This window comes from Betta splendens, chromosome 8, assembly GCF_900634795.4.
Source record: "Betta splendens chromosome 8, fBetSpl5.4, whole genome shotgun sequence".
Taxonomy (NCBI): Eukaryota; Metazoa; Chordata; class Actinopteri; order Anabantiformes; family Osphronemidae; genus Betta; species Betta splendens.
Window position 1 is genome coordinate 4,091,527 of NC_040888.2, and position 24,015 is coordinate 4,115,541.

The window sequence follows — 24,015 nt, forward strand, 5'->3', positions numbered from 1 at the left end:
CGCTTGTTGATGGCAGGTCTCAGCTCCACCAGTCCGTTTCCCTGAGGGCTTTTCCTGCTGTTTATTCTGGGAGCATTGATTATGACAACGTGCAAAAGCTGAGCGTTAAGGGCAAATAAACACATGCTCAAACTTTGAGCTCTATGTTTTGAGGAATACGTGTGCAGCCTGACAGGCATGCTTGTACATGTATTAAAATACTCCTCCTGCACAAAATAGTACTTTTACAATTATCAATCTCAATAAGATCCGTCCTACATTCAGATTTCCAGTGATCCAGGCAAAGACATTTCTAGATTTATTGCTAATCAAGACACTTAATTATTATTATTATTTTACTCTAGCCGACACCTTGACCTTAATTATATAATACAATAGAAATATAACCTTTCTGATGCAGTGCAGTTTAATGTCTGAGAAATGAATGCTGCACTGGATGATGGAGAAGAGCTGCTGTTAAGAAGACACTCTCTTCTGCAACAGATGCTTCAAAAGCCTTCTAGTTTCCAACATACATTTAAACGTCCAAAATTAATTACAATGACCAACCTATATTGGGTTTTGGAAGAAAGAATTAAAAATTGATTAAATTGAGGGAATTACAAAGACAGAAACTGTAAAAGTCTGGAAAAAGACAATAGCTTTATTTTAACAGACATTATAATAGACAAGACAGGTGTTTAACGTTTAACATCTGTTCAGACTCCGCTAAAATTTGCAGCTTGGTCAAGTCAAATGATGAATTTAAACATTTGTCTACACATCCACTACTATATAAAATGTATAAAATCAAATATTTTTAGATAACAGAACCATTTTTGTCGGCTTTACTCCCAAACTTTATATACCGTTTACTATGTGACAGCCAGTCCCAATAGTACACTTCAAGAACAAATTTACAGGAGCCAGTTTTATGAACTCTTACCCTACCAGCAGTACTGTCAGTCAGCAACCTTAGAACAAACCTGTCCAATTGGGAATGGAAGTCTTAGTTACACAATACACCATGAACAGACAAAACCTCAACTCAAGATGATCTGGAAATGGTTTATGTACAAAACAGAAACGTGAATGGGGCGAGAATGTAAATACTATACAGCAGTTATGAGTGGCAGAGAAACTTCTTCTGCATGGAATTCTGTTGAGGCCATGGGACGCGTTGCAAAGAAGCAGCCGGTGTGTATCACAGGTAAGGAAGGTTGTTGTGTTAAGGAAAACCATGAAGCATGTGGCAGATTAAATCAGGCCTCCAGTCTGTTGTTGAAACACATCAATTGTATCTTCATCTTCCATTTCCAACTGTTAAAAAGAAAACGGGTTATTTAGACTCCGTATCTTGTGTTTGTAGGTTCTAAGATAGCGTCGCTTTATAAATAACAAGTTTCAAGTGGCATTAAATATTAATTAGACCTTCAGCAATGCCTGATACATTCTGACCTGTGTGCACACTTTGCAACACAATTCCATTACTACAAAAAAAGCTACTCTACAGGAAAAGGCCTGAAAAATAACATGAAGTCTACAAAATTGGCAAATAATTACACACATGAAAAGGAAAATAAAGTAAACATCTTGCTTGTAAATACACATTTATTTTCTGTTAAGTAATAACAAAATTGCATTAAGACTTACCTGTGCTGGTGTGTCTGTCTCGTTTATTGGCTGTCCGTCAAATCTGAACCTGATTTGTCTCATCGAAAGTCCCTGAAGAGAAACAAACACAAAAGCGTTTCTAGTAAACCGAGATAAAACCCAGTTTGTCTGATGAAACCAATTATCCCTCAAAACGATTCAAAGGGGTTAACAATGCTATTACTTCTAAAACCATTAGATACAATGCGCTTCACAATCACAATAAAGTTTGTGCAAAACAATAAAGTTTCAGTGGATGAACTGTGAAGCATATGCTTCCTTGTTCAACTCCTGCTTGTTCTTGGATCATAAAAACATCAGTTAGCCTAAACCGTCATTTGTTTTGAAACATGAAAGAATAATGAAAAACACATGCTTATGAGTTTCATGGCAAACATGGCTGGTCGTCTAGAGAACACATAAAACTAAACTCTAGGCTTTCGGTCTTCTGTCAGGGACTTAAATGCATGTTTTACGTTGCAATTTACACATTTTTCTTTCAGTTAAAACATTTCTTTTAAAGTGAAGGCTGTTTTTGTAGTCATGGAATTTGCAATCAGTATTACAGAAGAACTGCATTGGCAGTCATCCCACATTTAACTCCTGGGACAGACTCAGCATTCCTGCAGTTCCTATTATAAGAACGTGCACAGCAAAAGGACGTCTTCAGAAAGTATTCAGCCCAAACCTGCTGACTGAAAAGATTAGACATGTTTTCCGGTTAACATGCTGAATCAGAGACGTAGATAAGGGGCTCAGATTTAGTAGAGAAGTGACAGAAACAATTTAAGTTCAATAGCTACTAAAGGAAAATTATCATTTATTCTGTAGCACCAATCTGTTTTTGAGCCGAAGCAGAGTGGGATAATAGCCAGCAGTCAATAAATCTCAGGAAAACCAACTAAAACACACTGAGGATAAATCACTTTAGAGAAATTGACTGTGCTAGAAACATATACTAACTGTAGCCATTGCGTTTTATAAGAACTAACTATCTGCTAACTAACTGCTATCTACAGTGTTAAAAAACTGTAGATAGCAGTGAATAGTTTTCACACGTTAACACATTAACAACACAATCTATGTGCCCCACCGTGGGACTATTAAAGGCTTTCTTATTTTATTCTTATGTGTTGAGCGTGTAAATCACCTGACTCTTCCTTTACCTGGGGTTAACACTGCATTATGAGATCACTGTAATAACCAGTCACTAAGTGTAGCTGTAGTAAGTGTCATAGGCACTGCATAGGCACTGCTGTCAGGCATGGCCTTACTTCAAAGCTGTTGTTCTGAACCTTAAAGTGATTCAAATAAATATTTCCATGTGATGTAAATGCAGCTTGTTGTAGGCTGTTGTAAAGCTTGTCAGTCATGCTCAACACATGGAAGGGAACTGCTCTGATTGTTCTTTGATATACATTTAGGCCCACATGGTCTCTGCTATGCTAAAAATATTCCACTTTGATGAGCCAGTTTAATGACGGCCAGGTTGACATGTTCCATTTGTCCATCCTGTGCCAACCTCAATGTAAGGGAGCTCTTTTTTAAAGTCATTAGCTTCACCTGAAACTTGAGATGCAAGGCACACAATGAAAAATGCCAATTAAGGGAGTTTTACAAAAGAGTTTCCAAGAAGGTGGCTTTTTCCCTAGTTATAGTGTTCCAATAAACATCAAACAGATGCAATTAAGTGGACTTGCTTTAAACTAAAAAAGTTTAAAAAACAAGTGTAAACAATTTTAACCCCCAAAACAGAAACTATAACAATTTTCTTACCTAGAAATAGTCCCTTAAATGGTTTATGTTTTGGTAACATTCTGAACAAGTTGAATCTAAAAATCATCACAAGCTTACATATACACAGTGAGTATCAACAACATATTTTCTTTAACCATTAAATTCTTATGGTACAATGTTTTGGGTAGTGATTACCCACAACCATCTTGACCTGCCCCCATTCATTTATGATGGATTCTGTGCTGTGGTACTGAGTCATCCCCACCTGTCTCTCACAGTAGGCCTTCATGAGTTTGATGAGCGGTGTGTGTCTTTTGATCTTGAACTGGACCACAGATCCATCCTGACCTGCTACCTTTAGATTTATGTGTTCGTTGTTTTCTGTTTTGACCCCTTCCTGTGACATAGAAGAGGAAAATAAACACTGTTAACTTGGTTACAGCCTTACAAAAAGATGAAAAGCTGCATGTTCAGGTTTAGTCATTTAAGCCATAATAGTGTTTTACTCTACTACTACTATTCTCCTACAAGATGAAGGAATGGCTGTATGATTATGTATTAGTGCATAATAACAGAGTTTTGACAAGTCAGCTAATTCTACAACCTGTTGCTAACAATATTATTAAATAATTTTGATCTTTTTGAATTATGATGCTAAATATCCATTTTTAAAATCAAGGTAATTCATTCAATTAGGCAAATACAGACCGTTTAACATTTAACATTTTTCTAGTTGCAATAATGATGCACAAGATTACGGTTTTCTTTGTTTACATTCTGTTTGACAGTCTGTAAATCAATTATGCGCGCCACAACCTGAAATCTGCACACAGAATAACAAGAAAAGTCCGTCATATTAACGTATGCTGGTACGCCAATGCAGAGCGCAAAACTTTTCACCACTTACGCATATGAGCGCACACACAAGCTAAATAACAAGCCGTTCACACACTCGCATGGACGGAGGATAACATCAGCTGCTGGTTGGATGTTCGTGGTAAGTAGACGGGATGTGCGCGCCAGAGGATGCGCGTTCACAAACCTTCCGGTCTATCAAAGTAGGCATAGGCAGTAGTTGAATTTTAGGTTTTAACTTTAACTATGTAAGACAGAACACGAGGAGAGGTCGTTTTATCTCCAAGCTCCGGTCATACACATTTCGTTAAATAAATAGGTATTTTGATACAATATGGAGACACTCACCTTAGGTTTTTCATCAGCCATGGTCACTCTTTTGGCGCTTCCCTATGCTGCCACACAAAGAATTCGAGTACGCGCACGTACTCGTTCGCGTTTTTATTACTCTGACCAAACGTGCGCGACCTCGTGCCATTGCGCGTCCACTGCACCGGCCAGTGAATGGCTCCATGCAGTCACGAGGATGAAAGATCGGTCTGGGCATGAGCGGGATGGTCCCAATGCGCGTTAAAGTGGTATACAGGAACACATGCACGCGCACGGCGATGTTTTTTTCTTTTGTTGTCAAGTTTAGAGCGATAATTGTGCAATAATGGCCCCTTTACCACCCAGATGACCTCTAATTGCGGGTGGATTACGATTAAAATCACCGTGAAGTATATTGTAAACACGGGGACTGTGAAATTTCCAGTTATGTTTTCCTTCTTCCACCCTCTAAATACCAGCGGCCATCTTGTTTTCTGTCTGGTATATGTGATGGACTAAAACTATGTCGAATGTTTAAATACGTGTGTATTTGCATTGGTTTCTAACAGAATCCAGTGAACGTATTAGATTGTGATGTGTTTTGTGTTTTTGCAAAAGTAATAAACAAAGACAATTATACAAAACTTTGATAATTCCTAATTTTTTATGTAAACCTATCTCTCCCCAACTTGACATATCTTGGTAATATGTGCTTAATTTTATTTATTGTATTCATGGAAGTTTTACTTATTTGCTGCACCTTATCACTACCCCACATTATGAAAATAGCACAGCAGACGGAAAGACAGGCGAGAGAATGGGCAGCCGTCATAGATTTGATCAGGCCTTTAGACAAGCCCTCTGTGACGTCATCATACATGCGGCGTGAGGACTTTTGACTAAATAGCTGAGGCGCGTAAGCGGCACGGCGCCTGCAGTTCATGCAGCTCAAGTGTTTATAGCCAAATATTAAATAGTTTTGTATTTTATCGTTTTGAGAGCGCTGCATTGCAATGATGGAGGAGGTAGACGTTGAGCCGGCTGTCACTGTAAGTAGCCGTGATCTTTGTTTTCTCCTTTTATAAAGTTTAGTTCATTCTTCTGAATAGCATTGCTATTAGGCTAACAGTATATCAGCAGTCTGTCTTCCAAAGTGTCGGATTTGACATAGAACATGTCATAACGTCTATCAGAAACTGCCACACACTCAAAATATACTAGAATAGTAGGAAGAATATGACATACTGTGCTTGTGAATTGGACTAAATGTATGCTAACATTATGTACATATGTAATATTAATATTCGTTCTTTCACCAAACTTCCACTTAGGTTGGTGTCACAGCTAGCTATATATATTTCTATTCTGTTCTGTTTGCTTAAATGCAGAATATTCCTGCAGCCAATGCTGGGAAGCATTTGGGCTTTGCTTGGGGTCCTGGTGATATCCTTGTATACGAGACGCTTTACAAATCAGCAGGTGCGTAAAGATTAATTCACTCTGTTTATCACCTTCTTTCTTGCTCTTCTTATCTCATGTTGCTATTTGCTTCATCCGTCTTCTTTCTTGTGTTTATAAATATCAGGTGCTAAAGGACCCTGTAGCTCTGCCATCCATGAGGTCAGGAAAGATGAGGACATCTATTCCCCTATTTTACGCAAGCTCTTCAATGAATCGCATCACATCTTTGTCGGGCTGCAGACAATTAGAGAGGACCTCCCAAGCAAAAACAAAAAGTCCCAGTAAGGCCATGTGACCTCTTGAAAACAATAACAACAACAATAACGCATCAAAAAGTGGGTGCATGTCATGATTTGTCTTCTGCTTTAGGTTTGTCAGCATCAGTAAAAACTACAGATCTGTGATAAGAGCCTGCATGGAGGAACTGCAGCAAGCTGCAGGTTAACATTTTAATCAAGTAATACAGATATTTAAAATCTTCAATTTCACTAATTGCAGGTAACATCAAATCCATATTGTCTTTTGTCTGCAGTTTCTACAAAAGATTCAGAGGTGGCTACACAGTATGGAAATCAGGTATATATTAAGATGTTTATGTAGGTGTGCCACTAATGCACATGGTGGTCTGCAGTTTGTTTTGTTTTTCACAGAATATGTCCTAACCACTGTTTTTGTGACAGGTGTCCATACTTTTGGCCATAGAGCTGATTTGGAATCTGTGTGAAGTGCTTTTCATCGATGTTGCCCATGGTTAGGATTTCATCTTTTCCTTGTTAAGCTCCACTTGTTCTCTTAGGGATACATTTTATATCTTTGCTTTGAGATTGTGAGATAATGGATAGCAACAGATGTGTGTGTGCATGCATGTCTTCTCAGCCGGTGTCCTCTTGCTTCAACTTTTGGACTGGGTGAGGTTACACAAGGCTGATGTGGATGAGAAGGCCAGCGAGGTGCTGCAGAGTGAAAGTCCTGCTGAGCACCGCAACTACTGGGATGTGGTAGGTTTAGCACATGCATACATTTCATTTGCAATTGGTGCATTTACATTAGCCAACGTAGGCCACATTTTGTGTGCTCTGTAAAGGTGGTGAGTTACGTGCTGCAGGGAAGACTGGAAGAAGCCAGACAGATGCTTATAAAACAGGCCACTCTACAGCCTGCTGCCAGAAATATGTATAAACTGATGGACTCTCTGCTCAGCAAGATGCCCTTCTATACTGTAAGATTGCTATGCAGCTTAAGAAGATGTTTGACTTTTAGCACGATCTTAAAGAAAAAAAACCTGGCCTCACCTTTATCTCTCAATATTCCATAATAAACCATCAGCCTGGTGGCATCCAGACGCTTACGGAATTTGAGGTGAAGTGGAGGCACTGGCATGATGAGGTGGACCGCTGTCTTCAGGACAACTCTTTTGCTAGTAACCAACACCTGGAGTTCATCTGCAAGGTTAGTGCCTCTTGCTTTTCATGTGTAGCATTGACCTTATGGTACTTTCGTCAGTTTTACATAAAATCTTATACAATCTTAGATCCTAGTTGGGGATGAAGACACACTGTTGGCGCACAAGGACCTGTTGGGCACCTGGTATCATTTCCTAGTGACTAGACTGCTTTTCTGCCACCCCACAGTCAAACCTACTGAGTTACATTACTATGCACAGGTACCCTATATTTCACAGCACAATGAAGCATTATTGCCATCATACTCCTGTTGTTTACTGGGTGCGTGTGTATGCACACCTTCTGCAGTCATGCATGACCATGTTTTTGGACTCGAGGAGTGTACCCGAGCCCCTGGATAACATCCTACTGGCCGCCTTTGAGTTTGACATCCATCAGGTCATCAAAGACTGCAGGTAGCATGAAGGAATATGTAGCTACACCCTCAGAATCTTAATCCTCTTTTACTTAATGTTTTTTAATTTCTCCATCGTATGGGCCACAGCATTGCACTCAACAACTGGTGGTTTGTAGCCCATCTGACAGATCTCCTGGATCACTGCCACCTCCTCCAGTCTCACAATCTACAGTAAGTACTGCACTCATACACTAGAACTAAATAAGACAGTGTTCAGCTAACCCTCCTTTGTGTTTCTGCTCAGCTTTGGATCTAATTTGAGAGAGTTTCTCTTGTTGGAATATGCCTCTGGACTCTTTACTCATAACAGGTATAGAAATTTTGTTAGTCATAATTTCAGATATACACAAGTAATTCATCACTGTGGAACATAATATATTTTCTGGTATAATAATACTGTGTGTGTTTCTGTTCAGCCTGTGGCAGTTGGCTGTGGATTACTTTGACCACTGCCCAGAATTTGGCCGCGTTTACCTGGAGCTACAGATTGAGCGCGTGCCTTTAGACACGGAGCACAAAGCCCTGAAGGTGCTTCGAATCTGTGAGAAGAGGCAGATGTCAGAGCAAGGTAGTGTTTTACAGTCTCAACATGTGTAACAGAGATGTTAATGTAAACATTTCATTGCAATAGAGATGTGAACCTGTTTTCCTCTCAGTGCGGAGTATCTGTAAGATCATGGCTATGCGGGCTCTGAGGAACAACAGATTGGGATCTGCTCTCTCTTGGAGTATCAGGGCTAAAGATGCTGCCTTTGCCACCCTAATATCAGAGAGGTTAGTTTCCTAACTGTGCACTCATTTTTTAATTAGATACAAAACTTCTGTTTATTTCAGAACAAATCAAGGATTGTATTCTGTTTAGCCTCTAATGAATTACAGCTCTGTGTGAAAGCATTGCGTTGTGATGTCGATTCTTTCAGATGATATGTTTTGTTTGTTGTTCAGATTCTTACAGGATTACTGCGCCAGAGGGACATTTTCTGATCTTGACCTAATAGACAACTTGGGTCCAGCAATGCTGCTCAGCGACAGGCTCACGTTTCTCGGTATGAACAAGAATCACAAACACAACACATTATTTCTATCACTCAGCCCACACATGTAAGTGAGGTGACATTCAATAATAGAAAACAAAAGCTGCACTGCCCCAAATGCACTGTTTGCAGTGGTTTTCCTCAATGAGTTACTTTATGGTTCAGGATAAACACTAAATCACTCAATTGGATTCCCTGCAGGATGGCATGTTTTCCAGCTGCAAAGGTGCAGCACTCACTATGGAGAGAAAATCGATTCCCAACTGTGCAGTGCAGCCTGAAAAACATTTCTCTGTTTGTTTAAAGGAAAGTATCGTGAGTTCCACAAGCTGTATGGAGAGAATCGCTTCAGGGAGGCAGCGAAGCTGCTCCTCTCCCTCATGACTGCCAAGATTGCCCCCCGGAGCTTCTGGATGACCCTGCTCACAGACGCCCTACCACTGCTGGAACAGAAAGAGGTCCGTCACCACTAAGTCATCTGTATAATGTATGATTGGTTTTGCAGAGGAATTGTAATTGTTCATCAAAGGTCTTTGAAAATCCTTGAAAATTATACTGCACAAACCTAGAGAAAGCAGAAGCCACTCTGCTCTGCTTTAATCAGAGGGTGTTTGTTGGATTTTCAGGTGATCTTCTCAGCAGACCAAACTCACGAGCTCATGTTCTGCTTAGAGGAGCTCACCTCATCACTGAGCAACACAGGTCCTGGCACAGACAGGACCATGCAGGTATGAATCACCTCAGACAGCTTTTACACTGTTTGTATATGATTTTACTCTATTATTTATTGTTAACTGTCAGCAATTCATAACGTAAAATCAACTCCAACGGGGCCTTTTCAGGAGGAAGACATAGAGACGACCAAAGTGGAGCTCCTGAGACTCGCTTTGGCCAGGAACCTTGCCATGGCCATAGTCAAAGAGGGAACAGTAGAATCGTGAATGGTTGCATTATAAAGAAGGCACTTCTTATGCATTTTGTACTGTATATAAACCTTATGTAATCCAAATGTGCTCTTTGATAATAAAACATTTCATGATGTACAATGTTTTGAAATGTTTTGTAATTTTGTGTTTTACAACTTTAAAGTCTGAAGTCAGATGAAGGAAATCTTTATTTTTCTTCATGCAGATGTACACATCATACAGTATGTACAAACCTAACACTCCAAAAATCCACACATCACATTTAGACAATACGTTACAACCATTGTACATACTGTACAATAAACAACTGAGTAGGTCCCATACGCAATGAGCTGACAACTGACGGACCAAAGGGACGATCGAAGGACTGATTTATAAAAAGTCCAATCCTTCTCACTGCTGATCCTTCAAGTCATCAAAGTTATGTTCAGGTTTTACAGTTCACATTTTCAAGGTTCAGTGATGCACTGAGGTCAAATTATAAAGGGAAAAATGATCCTAATAACCATATTTTAAATAAAATGCAGAAACCCATGGCGTCAAATTCAAGAAATTAGATTTAATCAGTAAATCCATAAAATGAATCCAGTGTTGGACTGTTTATAAGACCCATGTTTTGTTGCTTTAGTTTGAAGTCAAAAATCTCAAACATAATTATAATTTAAGTTTAATTACCTTACAAGTCAAATATTTGTTAAATATTTAAATAACTTTTCTTTCTGTACATTTTCTGTACAACTAGAAAGAACCACTAAATACTGTACGATGTTCAGAGCTCTGCTTATCTTACGTCTTCAGTCTAAAAAAGAAATAAAAGCCCAGTGTTTGTCTCTCAGTAAAAACACAGAGGTTTTGTTCTTTTAAATATTTGTAATGCTGCAATGCACTGATTACACTACATTCAAGTCTGTTTAAATAATCTTCAGGAAAATCCATAGAGGCATTTATCTCACTGTGCCTGTTTCACCTACCAGCAGAAATCCTCACTTTCTTAGCAAGCGCTGCATAAACACAACTGTTAATGTGTGTTAACATCTCATTACCAGAAAATGAAAGACAAACGTTAAGATGGGGAAGGTTTCTCAAACGTCCTCTCTCGGGGATGGATGTGCACCCCCCCATCCCTTCATGGAGTATTCTCTGTATCTCTAAGTGCTATTAGTCCTGCTCACTGCTATAGATAACCCCACGTCTCTGGTGGGGGGAACTGGTCTACCTCTCCGACCTCGTTGCACAGACGCTCGCCAAGTGTGAACGACAGCTTGTAGCGCAGACGCACCTTCTCCTGTGAGGACGCACACACACAAATCCTTTAGCAAACGACTCTGTCTCCAGGTGCAGCTCTCTGTGGTTCGTCTGTGGTTATGCATCACCTACCTTTGCTGGGTTTGCCAGCAACATGATCTGTGTGATGGAGGCTGGAGGTAGGATGGGGTTGAATGGCGCTAGCTCACTTCCTGATGGCGGCTGCAGTTTTACCTTCATTGACTGATTAAAAGGAAAAGTCAGCACATTGATTTCATGAATTTGTTACAGAAAATGTATTTCAGATCCATAGAGATAAATAAATAAATGGATCTGGCAAGTGAATGTCAATACCTTGGGAACAGCAGCCTGCAGTACCACACTATGAACAGCCAGCGGCGCTGTATTGAGCATGGACACCACCATTACAAGCACGTCAGGTCTGCCAGGGGGACAGTCTGAAGCAAAGGTGAGCAGCACACGAACGCCATCCTTATCGTAAGCCGTCACCGGCAGCACTTTGCCTGACAGAGGGACAAAGAGCGTCTGGTGTAGTAACTGTTAACGATGACGAATAATTTCTCAGCTCCGTCCCGCTCTTACTTGGTCTGATGGCCTCCAGAGGGACGTGCACGTGGCTAAGAGAGATGTCTGCGGCTCGGGCTGGGCTGCCGTGAACAAAAGGGTGACAGGGGGACATGGAGCGGAACAGTGGGCTGCCCGGGGCCGAGCCTAGGCTTTGGGTCTTAGGGTGGAACAGAGCAGGAGAACTTGGCAGGGAACTCTGGGAAACCGGGGCTGAGGAGGTAGAGCTTTGCCCCAGTACAAGGGGAGGTGCTGCTGCAGGAGGTGCGCCAAAGCTGCTCCCTCTGGCTGTCATCGGGCAGGACAGACTGAAAACCACATTTCACAGTGACATTAAATCGAAGACAGCACTGCTGAGATGAATTCAAGTCTTCATTTCCCACACAAAAACACAGAACCGCACCTGTTATGATCTGAAAAGCCCAGCATGGCCAGGTCCTGGAGGTTCTGGAGACTATGCGTGGTTGCAGATGGTTCCACAGGTATCATAGGCCCTGAAGAGCTACTGCTGAACATATTCACACTTGGGGGTGGAGCCTGCAGATGAAAAGAGGATAGGACATTAATAAGACCTCTCGTCACACAGCAGCTAGTAGTGATGGTCATTTGGTTAAAAAGTTGCTAAGTATTTAGATAATTAGTGATATACCTGCAAGGAGGTCCACTGTTTGGACACTTCGTTTAATTTGGGTTTTGTTTGGCTGCTCAGAGAGGTAATGGGGTCATTTAGTTCTGCAACAAGCAAAGTTGCAAATACTTTTTAGCTTGACTGAAGGCTTTCAACACTCTTACAAACAACACAGTGCAACCCACACGTTATGGGAACAGATTCTGAGAGTCAAAGCACTTTTCCCATGAACTGTTCATCTAACACGACTCAAGGTGAGGATACCTAGGCACAGCAGCTCGTCATCCAGGAGAGAGAGGGAGGCGGAGGCCTTGTCGAGGGGCGGGTGTCTGGGGCTGCTGCTCTGACTGCCGTGGGAGCCGGCCAGGCGCTTGGGGGGAGGAGGCAGCACAGGTACGACGGAAGCTGCAAGACCGGCGGGGACGAGATTCAAGGAGCGGGGGGGAGGGGTGACAGGCTGAGGAGGGCTGGGAGTGTCGAGGCCGGCGAGGTCGATCAGCGTGTCCGTGATCTCTGCAGAAGATTGATAGCCTGAGGTGAAGATAACCATAACAACTTTCACTGTCACATTAAAAAGTGCACAGCCATGACCCATCTCTCACCGCTCTCACTGGGAACACCTGTGGATCGAGGCTCCTCACTGTCGCCGTTGATGGGCTGCCCCTCAACTATCCGCTTATAGGAGTTAATGACTCTTGACAGGTCATCGCTGGCCTGCAGGATGTCACCTGAGTGGTCGACAATTACACTGAAAGGTCCGGTTATATACATCCAGTGTGAGAAGGGCCCCTCTAAATGGGGATAATGCTATAACCAACCTAAACTGGTGTCATTGTCCTCCGTCTCCGTGGCCATTTTGTAAGCAGCACGCCTCAGCTTGTCACACCGCTCAAACAGCTCCTGGTGAGCAAGACAAAGCAGAGGCTGTACAGGCTGAGGAGGGCTGGACAGCGACAGACGTGTGCTGCTGTTGTGAGAATCTCAAATTTGGCATTTGACTCTCGCAGCTGCTTTGATTTGATTTCTAAAGCGTTTGACCATGTGATCATGAGAGGGACACACACACACACACACACACACACACACACACACACACACACACACACACACACACACACACACACACACCTTGAGGATCTCCTTGTCCGAGTCAGTGGAGCTGTCTTTATTGTAGTGAGACAGCATCTCGGTCAGCAGCCTAACGTTGATGTTCACTTCCTCCAGAGTGTGCATTCGCTTTGTGACCTTCTGCACTCGTGCCTCATCCTGACATAAAACGAAACAGTTTAAGTCAATTTGTAGGTTGTGGGCTAAACATTAGCTTGTACATACACTTTAAAGCTGTACGTTACCTCTTTCACCATGTTTTTGATCAATCTGTTGGCTTCCTGGAGGTCTTCAGGGTTTTTACTCCGAAGAAGCTCAGCCAGAAGCTAAACACACACAAAAAAGCATAAATAAAAGTCTATTACCTACTATTAGTTAAACCAGAGACTTTACTGTTTATCACTCACTTTGCCCATGTCCTCATTCTCAAATACTGGATGTTTAGGTCTTGTTGGAGGAGAGGGAATCAAAGTTCTGTCCAAGGGTAATTCTGGGTCATGCATTACGAGGCCTGATGATAAGAGTGAGAACTAGATTAATACATGTGCGCTGATAAGAAAAAGTCAGACATGTTTTATGCACACACCCTGTCTTTTCAGCGTCTGGTAGGCTTCACTGATCTTAGCCTCATTAGGAAATGCAATCGTCCAGCTGTAAAGCATCTCTACAATCTTCAGCTTCACCTTCTCAGGTGCACTGTCACCCAAGTACTGCAAATAAAAGTTGATTAAAAAGAGAAAAGTAAGCTTTAAAAATGTTTGAATACCAACGAACATTATTTGGAAATCACTCACCTTTGGAGACACAATTTTAATAAGCTCGTTTAAAAATCTGTATTTTCCAACTTCATTATGAAACCTCCTCCCACAGTTCTTCATGCATGCCTCCAACACCTGCGCACAAAATCATAAACCTTAGGCCAAAGTATTTGCTTCAGTGGGAAAAGGTGAATGTTGAACATGTCTTACCGTCAGAGCCTGGAGGGCTTCCCATTCTTGTGGAGAGTGGACTTTGTGGACAAGCAGCGTTACAGCTATCTGAGGGCTGCAGGAGTAAATTTCAGATTATGATACTTTGACTGCCTTTATTTTAAAGGAAAAAAACTGTTTGTTTTCAAAGACATACCCTTCAAGTTCCTTGTTGATCTGATCACAGAAGCCTATAATATACTCCCAGTCCTCCTGCCTGTTTGTTGGATGAGTGGCTTTATCTGTCAGACATAAGCATTTACTATATATCAGTTTAAATCATTTTTGTTCTGGTAACTTAAGTTTTGACAAATGTAGGGGAAACATTACTTCTGCACAGTTCATTTAAAAAATTACATTTAGAAAGTTAGAGCCCCATTGTCAGTTCCCTGTGTGGAGTTATGGTTCATATCAGGCTCCGACTTTCATACATACATAATACACACAACTACTACCCACACTCTAGACTAACACTACCACCTCCGATGGAACGACACTCCCTGGATTTACAGTGCAGCTCATGGTTTAATTCATTCATTCATACAGACATATTTCTGAACTAAGTACTGAGCTAAAAACCTAAAAGAGTCAGTAAAGCTGCGCGTCTCTGCTAAAGACTGTGGCGACAGACGCGTCCAGCAGCTTCAGGCTCTCCACCCATTCTGCCGCTTACTGATGCAGACGCTCAGCTAAAAAAACAGTTGATAAGCGCCATGACAACATTTGCGCAGATTTAATGACTGCCATGTGACGCACAACCATGTTTCTAACTAACTAAGTATATTATTTAATTCATAAAATTGGATTAATCACTCACTGAGCCAGGATTCAAGCGACTCCCCTTCCTGGTACGCCATAGCACTAAAAACATCGCGTGACGTCACCGGCGCGTGTAAGCGAGCATTCACAATCATTGTTTAGAGTTGTTTATAAAACAATGATAATAATAATATATAATTTCAAATAATGTTTGGGCATGGAATTGTAATTAAAACTGCACCGCAGCTTCAATTCTTTTTAATGGAGGCACCTGTAGGACGTACTAACCCGGGGTCCTGACTGACGCTCACATTGCCAAGATGGCTGCCACCTTCTCAGGATTGTTAAAACCTTGGATACCAAGGTAATTCAAATCTATATGAATATATGAAGGCATAAACAATCACAGTGCTGTTAGCTGCGTAATATATATGCTTGTTATATGTGTTTTATGATACAGAACGTTTAAATATCAGTGAAATCTAACGCTGTGTGGCTAGGTAGCTTTAGGCAATATACTAGCTAATAATAAAATAAAAATAAGTAATTATTTACTCTGTGTCTAAAATAGCAAAGCAAAGTGTCTAATTGCCTTAAAATGCAAATAAATAAATTAAATTAAAAATGAAAGGTTACTTTTATAAATAATATTATCAAAATCACACGCAACCAAGAAATGCATGTATCCCATAAATAGATGCAATAGAAAAAATAGAATCAATATTAAAACCACACAACACAACAGTTTTAGAAAACAAATCATGCATGCTTGCTTTCAAATAAAAAAAGATTATTGACTATTTTATGAATCTGTGGCAGAGTGATCCTGGTGAGATGGAGCAGGTACAACCCATACTATCTGGAGCCAGAGGTCCGGAAGGAGGCCTACACCCGATCAGAGGCAAAACTGACTAAGGAGGAGAGAGAACAACAGAAGCTCAAAACACTTCGCCCCATTAAAGCTGCAACGGGTGGAGTCACCAGTTCAGTTTTCAATGACCCCGACCTCAGGTAGAACAAGCATTTTGCTGCAGCACAATTGCTACACTAAGGAAATACTTATACCACTTACTGTATTAAGTTAAAACTTTTCATTTCTTTGATTTGCTTTTCAGTAAATTCATTAACATGATTATGAAAAATGGAAACAAGATTTTGGCCAGAGACATCCTCAATCAAGTAGGACAGTACAGACCCTCAAAACACATTCACAGATTTGCTGTTGGACAGATAATATAGTGTGTACATATTGTTGCCAACCCTCTTTTTACAGACCCTGGAAAACATTAAGAGAAAACAGGTGGAAAAATACCATAAAGCTCCAGAGGGGAAGAAGGAAGAGATTGAATGTAACCCCTACACAATCTTTCACCAAGCTCTGGAGAACTGTAAACCTGTGGTTGGGCTGGCCAGCATTCAGAAGGGAGGAAAGTTTTATCAGGTAAATCAGATGCTGAAGCAGTGCTGACATGATTTACGCAAAGTTATAATGACTGCATGAGAAACAACCCTAAGTCTTGTTTTTGTATCCACCAAAGTAACAGTATTGTCTTCCCAGGTTCCCATCCCTCTAACGGAGAACAGACGCCGCTTCCTTGCCATGAAATGGATGATCACTGAGTGCAGGGAAAACAAAGACAGACGTACTCTCATGTATGAAAAACTTTCTCAGGAACTCTTGGCGGCATCCATCAAAGAGGGCAATGTAATCAAGAAAAAACTTGAGCTGCACAAGATGGCTGAATCCAACAGAGCCTACGCCCATTACCGCTGGTGGTAGACTTAAAAAGCGGCATACTGGACAGATGATGTGAACCCTGCCGGACACAAAGAACTGCAAAGATTTTCTCATGAGATTAACAGGGATTTCAAAACGTCATGTTTGGTAAAAGGACTATGCTGTAAAAATGTGTCTGGGAGCATTGGCGCTTGTATAAAAGAGTAGTGAGCAATTTTACTGTCACTTTTGGTACCCTGTGCGACAAACCGTTAAATACCTTAAAAGGTATTACTAATAGAAGCAAATACAGTGAAATAAATTACTGAAAACCTTTAAAGATTTATTGGAGCAAATATATTTGCAAGTAAATGTACAACCAAACATAGAATTACCTTAAAGTAAAAATGTCACGAAATATAGAAAAATTACAGTCAGGTTGAAAGAATACCTTTATTGTCCAGCAATGGGGAAAACCAGGCATGTTGACTTTCTACTTTTATTATGCATCAATTTAGTTTTAAATTAAACATTGTCTAATTTTAAGAAATATCAAAGTTAATTTTTTTTAGAATGTGCTAGAAACAGGATTTTGGAAGACAGAAATCCAAATTTTCTAAATTGTAAATATGATTTGGCCTTCCACACTGAATGTCTATAGCTTTAAATCAAATTAAATCAATATTTCATGTAAAAAAACAGTTTCTGTGGGTTGAGAGGTTGATTTGTCTGACTGCTGCAAAATACATTGACATTTTAGGTTTCCAGAATGTTGGCATTCTGAAGCCACACCCATGTTTGTATTTTATTCCAAGGCACAGCTTTGGTTGAAGCAACCAGCCACCACAAAGTACAATCAAAAGAAACCACAGATTTTTATGTAAACTGGAAACCGTATCTGAATGCAAAATACTTTTCCACTAATGAACACTTAGATCTGTTTTAATGTGAAGGGTGAAAGATATCTGCTACAGGACCACCTCAAAACTACAAAACTGTTTTGAATTTGTCAGTTGTATTTGATAATTATTAGAAATATTACATTGGCACCACTTTAAAAAAATAAACGTCTTCACTCTCAACTAATTCGATAAAAATGCATTTTAAATATGAAGTGTATCCAACCTTTTAAGCGTTCATTTATAAGTTGACCTATAATACACAAAAAACTCCCTGAATTAAGCAACAATGTTAATCTTTTAAACCAGCTTCAAATGACAGCTGGTAAAAAACAACAACTCTACAGGTAAAATTAGGCAGAAAATTCTACTCTGCAATGCAAAGTTTTTATAAAATAATTCTACTGTCAAATATTCAGCTAAAGGTTGAAACCTTGGTCACGCAACTAAGTCAAACTAAATGCAAATCAGCCTGTGTCTGACTGGAATGTCTTCCAAATCCTTTGGATTCAGTAAAAATAAATTTAAATTATTTTTCAAAAACAGCAATGCCAGTAAAATCTTGCAGCTGTAAACCTTTAAACCCAAGAGAATACCTGAATGTGGCTAAATCTTGTTAACTGAACTTCAACTTGTTTTTGAACTATTGCACTTTCCACAATCATGGCACCATATGTCAGTAATATTCTGAAACACAAAGTAATCCAGCAAAACCAAACCTCTTTACAGCCTTGATCAACCTCCACCTACAGCAAACCCTTCGTTGTTCACCTGGAAGTTGTTGCAGTCGCTTGTTAGGATGCTGGTGTTCATTGGTGACTGAGAAGCAGTGGGACTAGTCGGCAATTTCACTGTAGTAGTACTTGTGTGCGGTGCTGCTGAGCATCCACCCTCCAGCCCTGAACTCCAGGATCTCCAGCAGCAGCAGACGGGCCATGGAGGTCAGGCCCTCCTGTAGCAGGAAGCCGTCCCGCAAAAGGAAGAACAGTTCATCCATCCTCTGGACGTTTACTTTCTCCAGCTGCTCGCCAATTCGATGCAGCTGAAGCACCAGGCAGTCCACCTGTAGGTGGAGGTAGATGAATAGCCGTTATTTCAGTGTTTATACCATACCAAGGCCTTAATGGGTGGAGCTTGAACATTTCTTCTGTTAAGAAACGAGAGATGGTTCAGTTGCCATGACTTCCAGATAACCTAACATGGATTTCTGAGAATCTTCATACAATAAAGCTATCAATATTAATATTTTTATTTAAACTGCAATAGTGTATATAAAAATGAATGCAACAGCAAACAATAACCATATGCTCTTTCTCACCTCTTCCTCATTCATTAGAGCATCTGGTTGGCCCAGTCTTATCAGACAGTCATACACAGGATGGACCAGAGCCACCATTGGCATGTTATTCACCTAATGACAAGACACAGCAGTTGAATTTAAAAGGAACTTCATTCAAAGCAAATATTATATAGTTATTAAAAACCTATTCAAAGATTTTAACTATATATTTTCCTTTTGAACCACAGAAAATGTTCCCCCAATGCAGTGAAGTCTGACATGTTGGAAATCTGTCTCTTTTCTTACTTTGAGGTAGTCAAAGATGTTACAGATGAACGTGACATAGCACACCCACTCCTGCAGTGAACGCCTCCGGGTGTCCTCACGGACCTTGAACTCCTGTTGGAGTCGATTTAGCAGGTTCCTCCTGAACACATTTCCATTGTTCTGCTTGACCTCAGCCTGCGCGACATGATCAGAGTCTTGTTACATAATGGAAGGTTAGGATACCGTGGTGTTGGTAGCCTGGCTTAAGGGCTTGCTTTTTTTTGGCTACCAGTTAGGCAGTGATAAATTAAGACGATTTAGAATTTGGTTAAAGAGATTAAATTGGACAATTAAGTCTTGTTCTAGTTGCTTAATCCCTCCATCTCAATAGGGCTGAGTGTCTTAGTCACTGTGCTGCTGTAAACAAACGGACAGTGACAGCATCTACTGTTAACCTGACCTGCACAATGGTGTAGCAGATACGTCCAGCCTCTTTACTGAACATCTGGTCCTTCAAAGACTGGTCCACAATGATGTTGGAAACCTTCTCCAGATTCACTGAACCCGGATCTAAGTCAAAAATGAACAAAGCAACATTTGATATATTTATCCATCACACAGCAAGAGAGAGTGAGGAGAGCAGTGATTGAATATAGTTGAACACTGACCTTTCAAGGCTGTTTTCAGGAGCATCTGTGTATCCAGGTCAAAGGACTGGATCCGGTAATCTTCGGTGGAGTTTTCCATTATCCACTGTATCACCCGAATTACACCTGAGAGCCCTGAAGCTGGACAAAATATACAATTCAGTTGTCTGCTTGTCAAACAACATGCACACTTTCCAAAAAACAGGCAGAGGTTCTTATTTAAGCCTGGGCATTAAATTAGGTACATGTCACAGGACAAATTGTGGGACAACAATAACCACAAAATAGTGTACAGTCATCAAACTGGGCTGTTCCCCGTGGCCCATTCACTGACGAATGGCAGGGATTAGATGAGCCAGCTCTGGTCCCAGAACAGATCAAATCAACACAGAACTACACATAAACAAAAGATCATTAATACATTCCGTTAGTCACAAAACTACATTAACAACAGCTACGTGGGTGTTAACGTCACGACAAAGAGCAGGTGTAGTTGTAGCTTGTCACAGGTTCATGACATGACCATAACAACTTAATATAACGTTAGCTAACATTATGTGGTCAACAAACTATTAGCTATATTAGCTAGCCACCAAACGTTACGAGTTAACTTAGCAACCGACATTTATCTTACAGCCGTTTACAACGCTAAAGACAAAATAAAGACATTACTTACATTTAAAAAGGCTAATAGGAAAAACTGTTTTTATTTAGAGCACATAAACACATATATGGCTCATCCCGTTTGGAGAAACTGGCTAGCGATAGATACTAGAAGACACAGCCTTCCAAAGCCTACATATCAATGCAAGATAAATCCCTCCCCTGCTGCTCTTGCCTCAGTTTGTTATTACAGCTCCCTGGACGTTGAGAGCAGTTATTGTTTATTTACAGCACCATCAAGTGGTTAAAAACTGTAACCACATTCTATAGATTTTTACATTTTATTTTGAAGGCGTTGTGCTGTAGTTTCGTCTTTAAAACCAATTCTGATTTTATTCTCATATGATATATGTATGTTTATGTATGTGTGTATATTTAAATTTCATTCATATTAGTAATATACCATACCCAGTTAAAACAACTAAATAAACATCTTGAGGTAGTAATTATCTTGTCGTAATATTTTCTCTTTGAAAGGCGCAGTTGAACCTGGAAGTAATACAAAGTCATGACGTTTCGTGGAAACATGGTCTTATTTTGTTGGTGTAAGACACATCGTGATTCTGTTATCGTTCTATTAATACAATTTATGAAGGACTTTAATTCGGTAAGTGTTCGTTCCGTGACGCTGATGAGTTTCAGTGTTAGCTTAGCTTAGCTTAGCTTGGCAGTAATGGTAACTATACTTTTCCTCTTCATTTGTAGCTGCTTGTTCTCATGTCTTTAAAAGTTTTCACATCTGTAGCGCTAATATTATATTAAAATTTAAATGTGTCTACGGTTTTATAGCTGTGGTTGTATAACTGGTTGGAAATAACAATTATCTACCAATTTATAATTTGGTTTTTGTTTTTTAATATTTAACTGTTTTAATAGTCGTCGTTATCTTTAATAGTCTTCGTTACTTCATATGATGAGGTGTATACATATTTACTTCTATGTTTCCTAATATGTCGACATCATTCTTTATTACTCTTGGGCCTTATAAATGATAATTATTTCAGTAGCACTTGATGATGGTTTCTGTTCACAGTGGTAACAGCGGCCTGGGCTCGCAGAAACATGGTGGGCTATGACCCTGGTGCTCAGGGAGCTGCTCTCTCTCCAGAGGAGGCAGCCCTGGCTGGGTCAGCAGCTGGGATGGTCACTCGAGCCCTCGTCAGCCCATTTGACGTGATTAAAATCCGCTTTCAGGTATTTGCATGATGTAGCTTTGCATGTTTATCTTTGACGTTGCATGTTTTTGAGTTTTCTCTACCCTCTTAGCTGCAGATTGAGCGAGTGTCTTCGCTGAGGCCGGCGGGGAAGTACTGGGGCTTGTTTCAGGCTTCTCGCTGCATTCATTCAGAGGAGGGGATCTCCGCTTTTTGGAAGGGCCACATTCCTGCACAGCTCCTCTCCATCAGCTACGGTGCCGTCCAGGTGGAAATAAAACTCCAACAAACAGCAAACATACTTTTCATTCTCTTTTAAATGTATTAATTTGTGCATGCGCTTCACAGTTTGCCAGTTTCGAGTTTCTGACCGAAGCAGTGCACAAGGCGACGGCGTACGACAGTCAGACAGCGGGGGTTCACTTTGTGTGTGGTGGCTTGGCAGCCTGCTCCGCTACGGTGGTCTGCCAGCCCCTGGACACACTGCGCACACGCTTTGCGGCTCAGGGAGAACCTAAGGTACGAGTCGCCACTGCTGACTTCATATTGGCTTGTATTTAACTTTACCAGAGGTGTGTATTATTCTTCTCAGGTGTATAGGAACCTGCGACACGCTGTGTTTACAATGTGCCACTCCGAAGGAGTACGGACGTTTTACCGTGGACTGACTCCCACGCTCATGGCCGTGTTTCCATATGCTGGGCTGCAGTTTTTCTTCTACAACGTCTTTAAAAAGCTTCTTGCTTCGCAGCAAAAGACTGAAAACTCAGGAGGTAAATGAAGCTCAAGTTTTCAGGAAACATGTAGTACAGTATGCACCGGCTGAACCCATGCAATGTTTTATGTCCCAACTTCTAGGGAACATTCAGAGTCTGATCAGTGGCAGTGGAGCTGGAATGATTAGTAAAACAATCACATACCCGTTTGATCTCTTCAAGAAGAGACTGCAGGTTGGGGGCTTTGAAGCAGCCAGAGCTCACTTTGGCCAGGTGAGCTCCTCTGCATCACACGTCACACTTCTGGAGCGCTCATGCTTTATTTGATGTGCATTAAGCGTTGCCTCCCGTTCTCGTGCAGGTGCGCCGTTATCGAGGCCTGGTGGACTGCATGGCTCAAATAGCAAAGGAGGAGGGCGTTCGAGGCTTTTTCAAAGGCCTCTCACCGAGCCTCGTGAAGGCTGCACTTTCAACAGGCTTCACCTTCTTCTGGTATGAGTTTTTCCTTAATGCCATGCGTAATATGAAGCAGAGACAGAAAACAGAAGGCTTCACCAAAGACCAGAGGGAAAGATAATGACAGGTAAAAACTACCAATGGTCCAAATCATGCACATGGGAAAAAAACTCACCTTGTTCTTTGCACTTACAAATTCAACCGCTGGGTCAAAGTGTGTGTTGTCACTTTGTTTGTTGTCATTTTAAAGGGTTTATGTATAACGATGGCAAAACAGCCTCATTTTATCTGTACCTGTGCTGTTACACCTTTTTAAAATATGGGTATTTTAAGGTGAGCTTGTGTTTAAAGAATACAGTAAATATTCAAAACGTAAATATTCAAACTGAACTTTGCACATTTCACAGTAAGGGAATAGTTGGTGGCAGTGCTGTGCAAACACCAACGATGGACATTTGTGTTTATCTATTCTATTCTGGCCTATTATCATGGGTGAAGCATGTGTTGTGTGTTATTCTTGAAATAATAATTTTGGACATTAAAGATATTTTTAAAATACTTGAGTTGTGTTGTGTTGGCAAGATGGACAACAACCCAAGAGTTATTTAAATATGACAGTTTTCTAATCCAGTTGTGATTTTGTATCACAGTATTTCAAAATGTTTCCTGAAAATGAGCTGACATTCAGATTCCACATTCCTGCAACTGGTGTCTTATTGTTGTAGTTTCATCAAGAATCTTGCGGTTGTATGCGTGTATTTGTAAATTGAACTGTCTAAAGCTGATCTGCACTGCACTAAAACAGAATTTAATTAAACTTCTTAATCTAGAATAGATCTTTCTCAGGCGTTGTCAGACAAGGAAGAAGTGATATAACGACACAAACAGCTTCATTACTGAGGTGATTCTAATCTAAATGACAGAGTCTGTTATAAGATAGCAGAGCTTCTCAACGGTCTGATCTTCCCACATATTCTGAGGAGCAGCACAGAAGGAAGTCTCAGACAGGAAATGGGAAGTTGCTATTAAGAAAAATCTACATTACAAATAAATGTTTCAAATATTGTTTCAAATTAAACAGTCTAAATATGATGATTTCCACCAAAACGAA

At 40.6% G+C, this 24,015-nt stretch overlaps 6 protein-coding genes across 7 annotated transcripts; 3 read left to right on the forward strand and 3 right to left on the reverse strand.

Moving 5' to 3' along the window:
* Positions 1-623: 623 nt before the first annotated feature.
* LOC114859911 (small ubiquitin-related modifier 2) lies at positions 624-4,730 on the reverse strand. Its single transcript, XM_029157992.2, has 4 exons — positions 4,573-4,730; positions 3,635-3,766; positions 1,633-1,704; positions 624-1,299 (listed from the first exon to the last, which is right to left on the reverse strand). The coding sequence occupies exons 1-4, from the start codon at positions 4,591-4,593 to the stop codon at positions 1,237-1,239; spliced, it is 288 nt and encodes a 95-aa protein (XP_029013825.1). The 5' UTR covers positions 4,594-4,730; the 3' UTR covers positions 624-1,236.
* A 681-nt stretch (positions 4,731-5,411) lies between these two features.
* Positions 5,412-9,936, forward strand: nup85 (nucleoporin 85). Its single transcript, XM_029157985.3, has 19 exons — positions 5,412-5,582; positions 5,922-6,012; positions 6,119-6,275; positions 6,364-6,434; positions 6,527-6,570; positions 6,675-6,744; positions 6,871-6,992; positions 7,079-7,213; positions 7,321-7,443; positions 7,526-7,657; positions 7,746-7,852; positions 7,942-8,025; positions 8,099-8,164; positions 8,271-8,422; positions 8,511-8,628; positions 8,800-8,900; positions 9,195-9,346; positions 9,515-9,616; positions 9,731-9,936. Exons 1-19 carry the CDS (start codon positions 5,547-5,549, stop codon positions 9,827-9,829), a joined length of 1,962 nt encoding a protein of 653 aa, XP_029013818.1. The 5' UTR covers positions 5,412-5,546; the 3' UTR covers positions 9,830-9,936.
* A 48-nt stretch (positions 9,937-9,984) lies between these two features.
* Positions 9,985-15,310, reverse strand: gga3b (golgi associated, gamma adaptin ear containing, ARF binding protein 3b). Its single transcript, XM_029157984.3, has 17 exons — positions 15,165-15,310; positions 14,505-14,589; positions 14,348-14,423; positions 14,174-14,272; positions 13,966-14,089; positions 13,787-13,890; positions 13,625-13,705; positions 13,401-13,538; positions 13,091-13,172; positions 12,875-13,000; positions 12,537-12,785; positions 12,294-12,376; positions 12,048-12,181; positions 11,663-11,952; positions 11,414-11,583; positions 11,192-11,302; positions 9,985-11,099 (listed from the first exon to the last, which is right to left on the reverse strand). The coding sequence occupies exons 1-17, from the start codon at positions 15,259-15,261 to the stop codon at positions 10,989-10,991; spliced, it is 2,160 nt and encodes a 719-aa protein (XP_029013817.1). The 5' UTR covers positions 15,262-15,310; the 3' UTR covers positions 9,985-10,988.
* Positions 15,311-15,346: 36 nt separating this feature from the next.
* mrps7 (mitochondrial ribosomal protein S7) lies at positions 15,347-17,163 on the forward strand. Its single transcript, XM_029159799.3, has 5 exons — positions 15,347-15,470; positions 15,926-16,117; positions 16,222-16,285; positions 16,380-16,547; positions 16,665-17,163. Exons 1-5 carry the CDS (start codon positions 15,427-15,429, stop codon positions 16,884-16,886), a joined length of 690 nt encoding a protein of 229 aa, XP_029015632.1. The 5' UTR covers positions 15,347-15,426; the 3' UTR covers positions 16,887-17,163.
* mif4gdb (MIF4G domain containing b) lies at positions 16,662-20,745 on the reverse strand. 2 transcript variants are annotated; one of them, XM_055510953.1, is made up of 6 exons: positions 20,592-20,745; positions 19,937-20,056; positions 19,729-19,838; positions 19,308-19,463; positions 19,041-19,133; positions 16,662-18,785 (listed from the first exon to the last, which is right to left on the reverse strand). In XM_055510953.1, exons 2-6 carry the CDS (start codon positions 20,013-20,015, stop codon positions 18,558-18,560), a joined length of 666 nt encoding a protein of 221 aa, XP_055366928.1. In that variant the 5' UTR covers positions 20,016-20,056; positions 20,592-20,745; the 3' UTR covers positions 16,662-18,557. The 2 variants fall into 2 exon arrangements, with proteins under 2 accessions (XP_055366928.1, XP_055366929.1); XM_055510954.1 differs by having other exon boundaries at positions 19,937-20,050; positions 20,592-20,730.
* A 295-nt stretch (positions 20,746-21,040) lies between these two features.
* Positions 21,041-23,462, forward strand: slc25a19 (solute carrier family 25 member 19). The gene is made up of 7 exons (XM_029159005.3): positions 21,041-21,185; positions 21,612-21,772; positions 21,845-22,000; positions 22,081-22,251; positions 22,325-22,505; positions 22,591-22,721; positions 22,810-23,462. The coding sequence occupies exons 2-7, from the start codon at positions 21,641-21,643 to the stop codon at positions 23,023-23,025; spliced, it is 987 nt and encodes a 328-aa protein (XP_029014838.1). The 5' UTR covers positions 21,041-21,185; positions 21,612-21,640; the 3' UTR covers positions 23,026-23,462.
* The last annotated feature ends 553 nt before the right edge of the window (positions 23,463-24,015 follow it).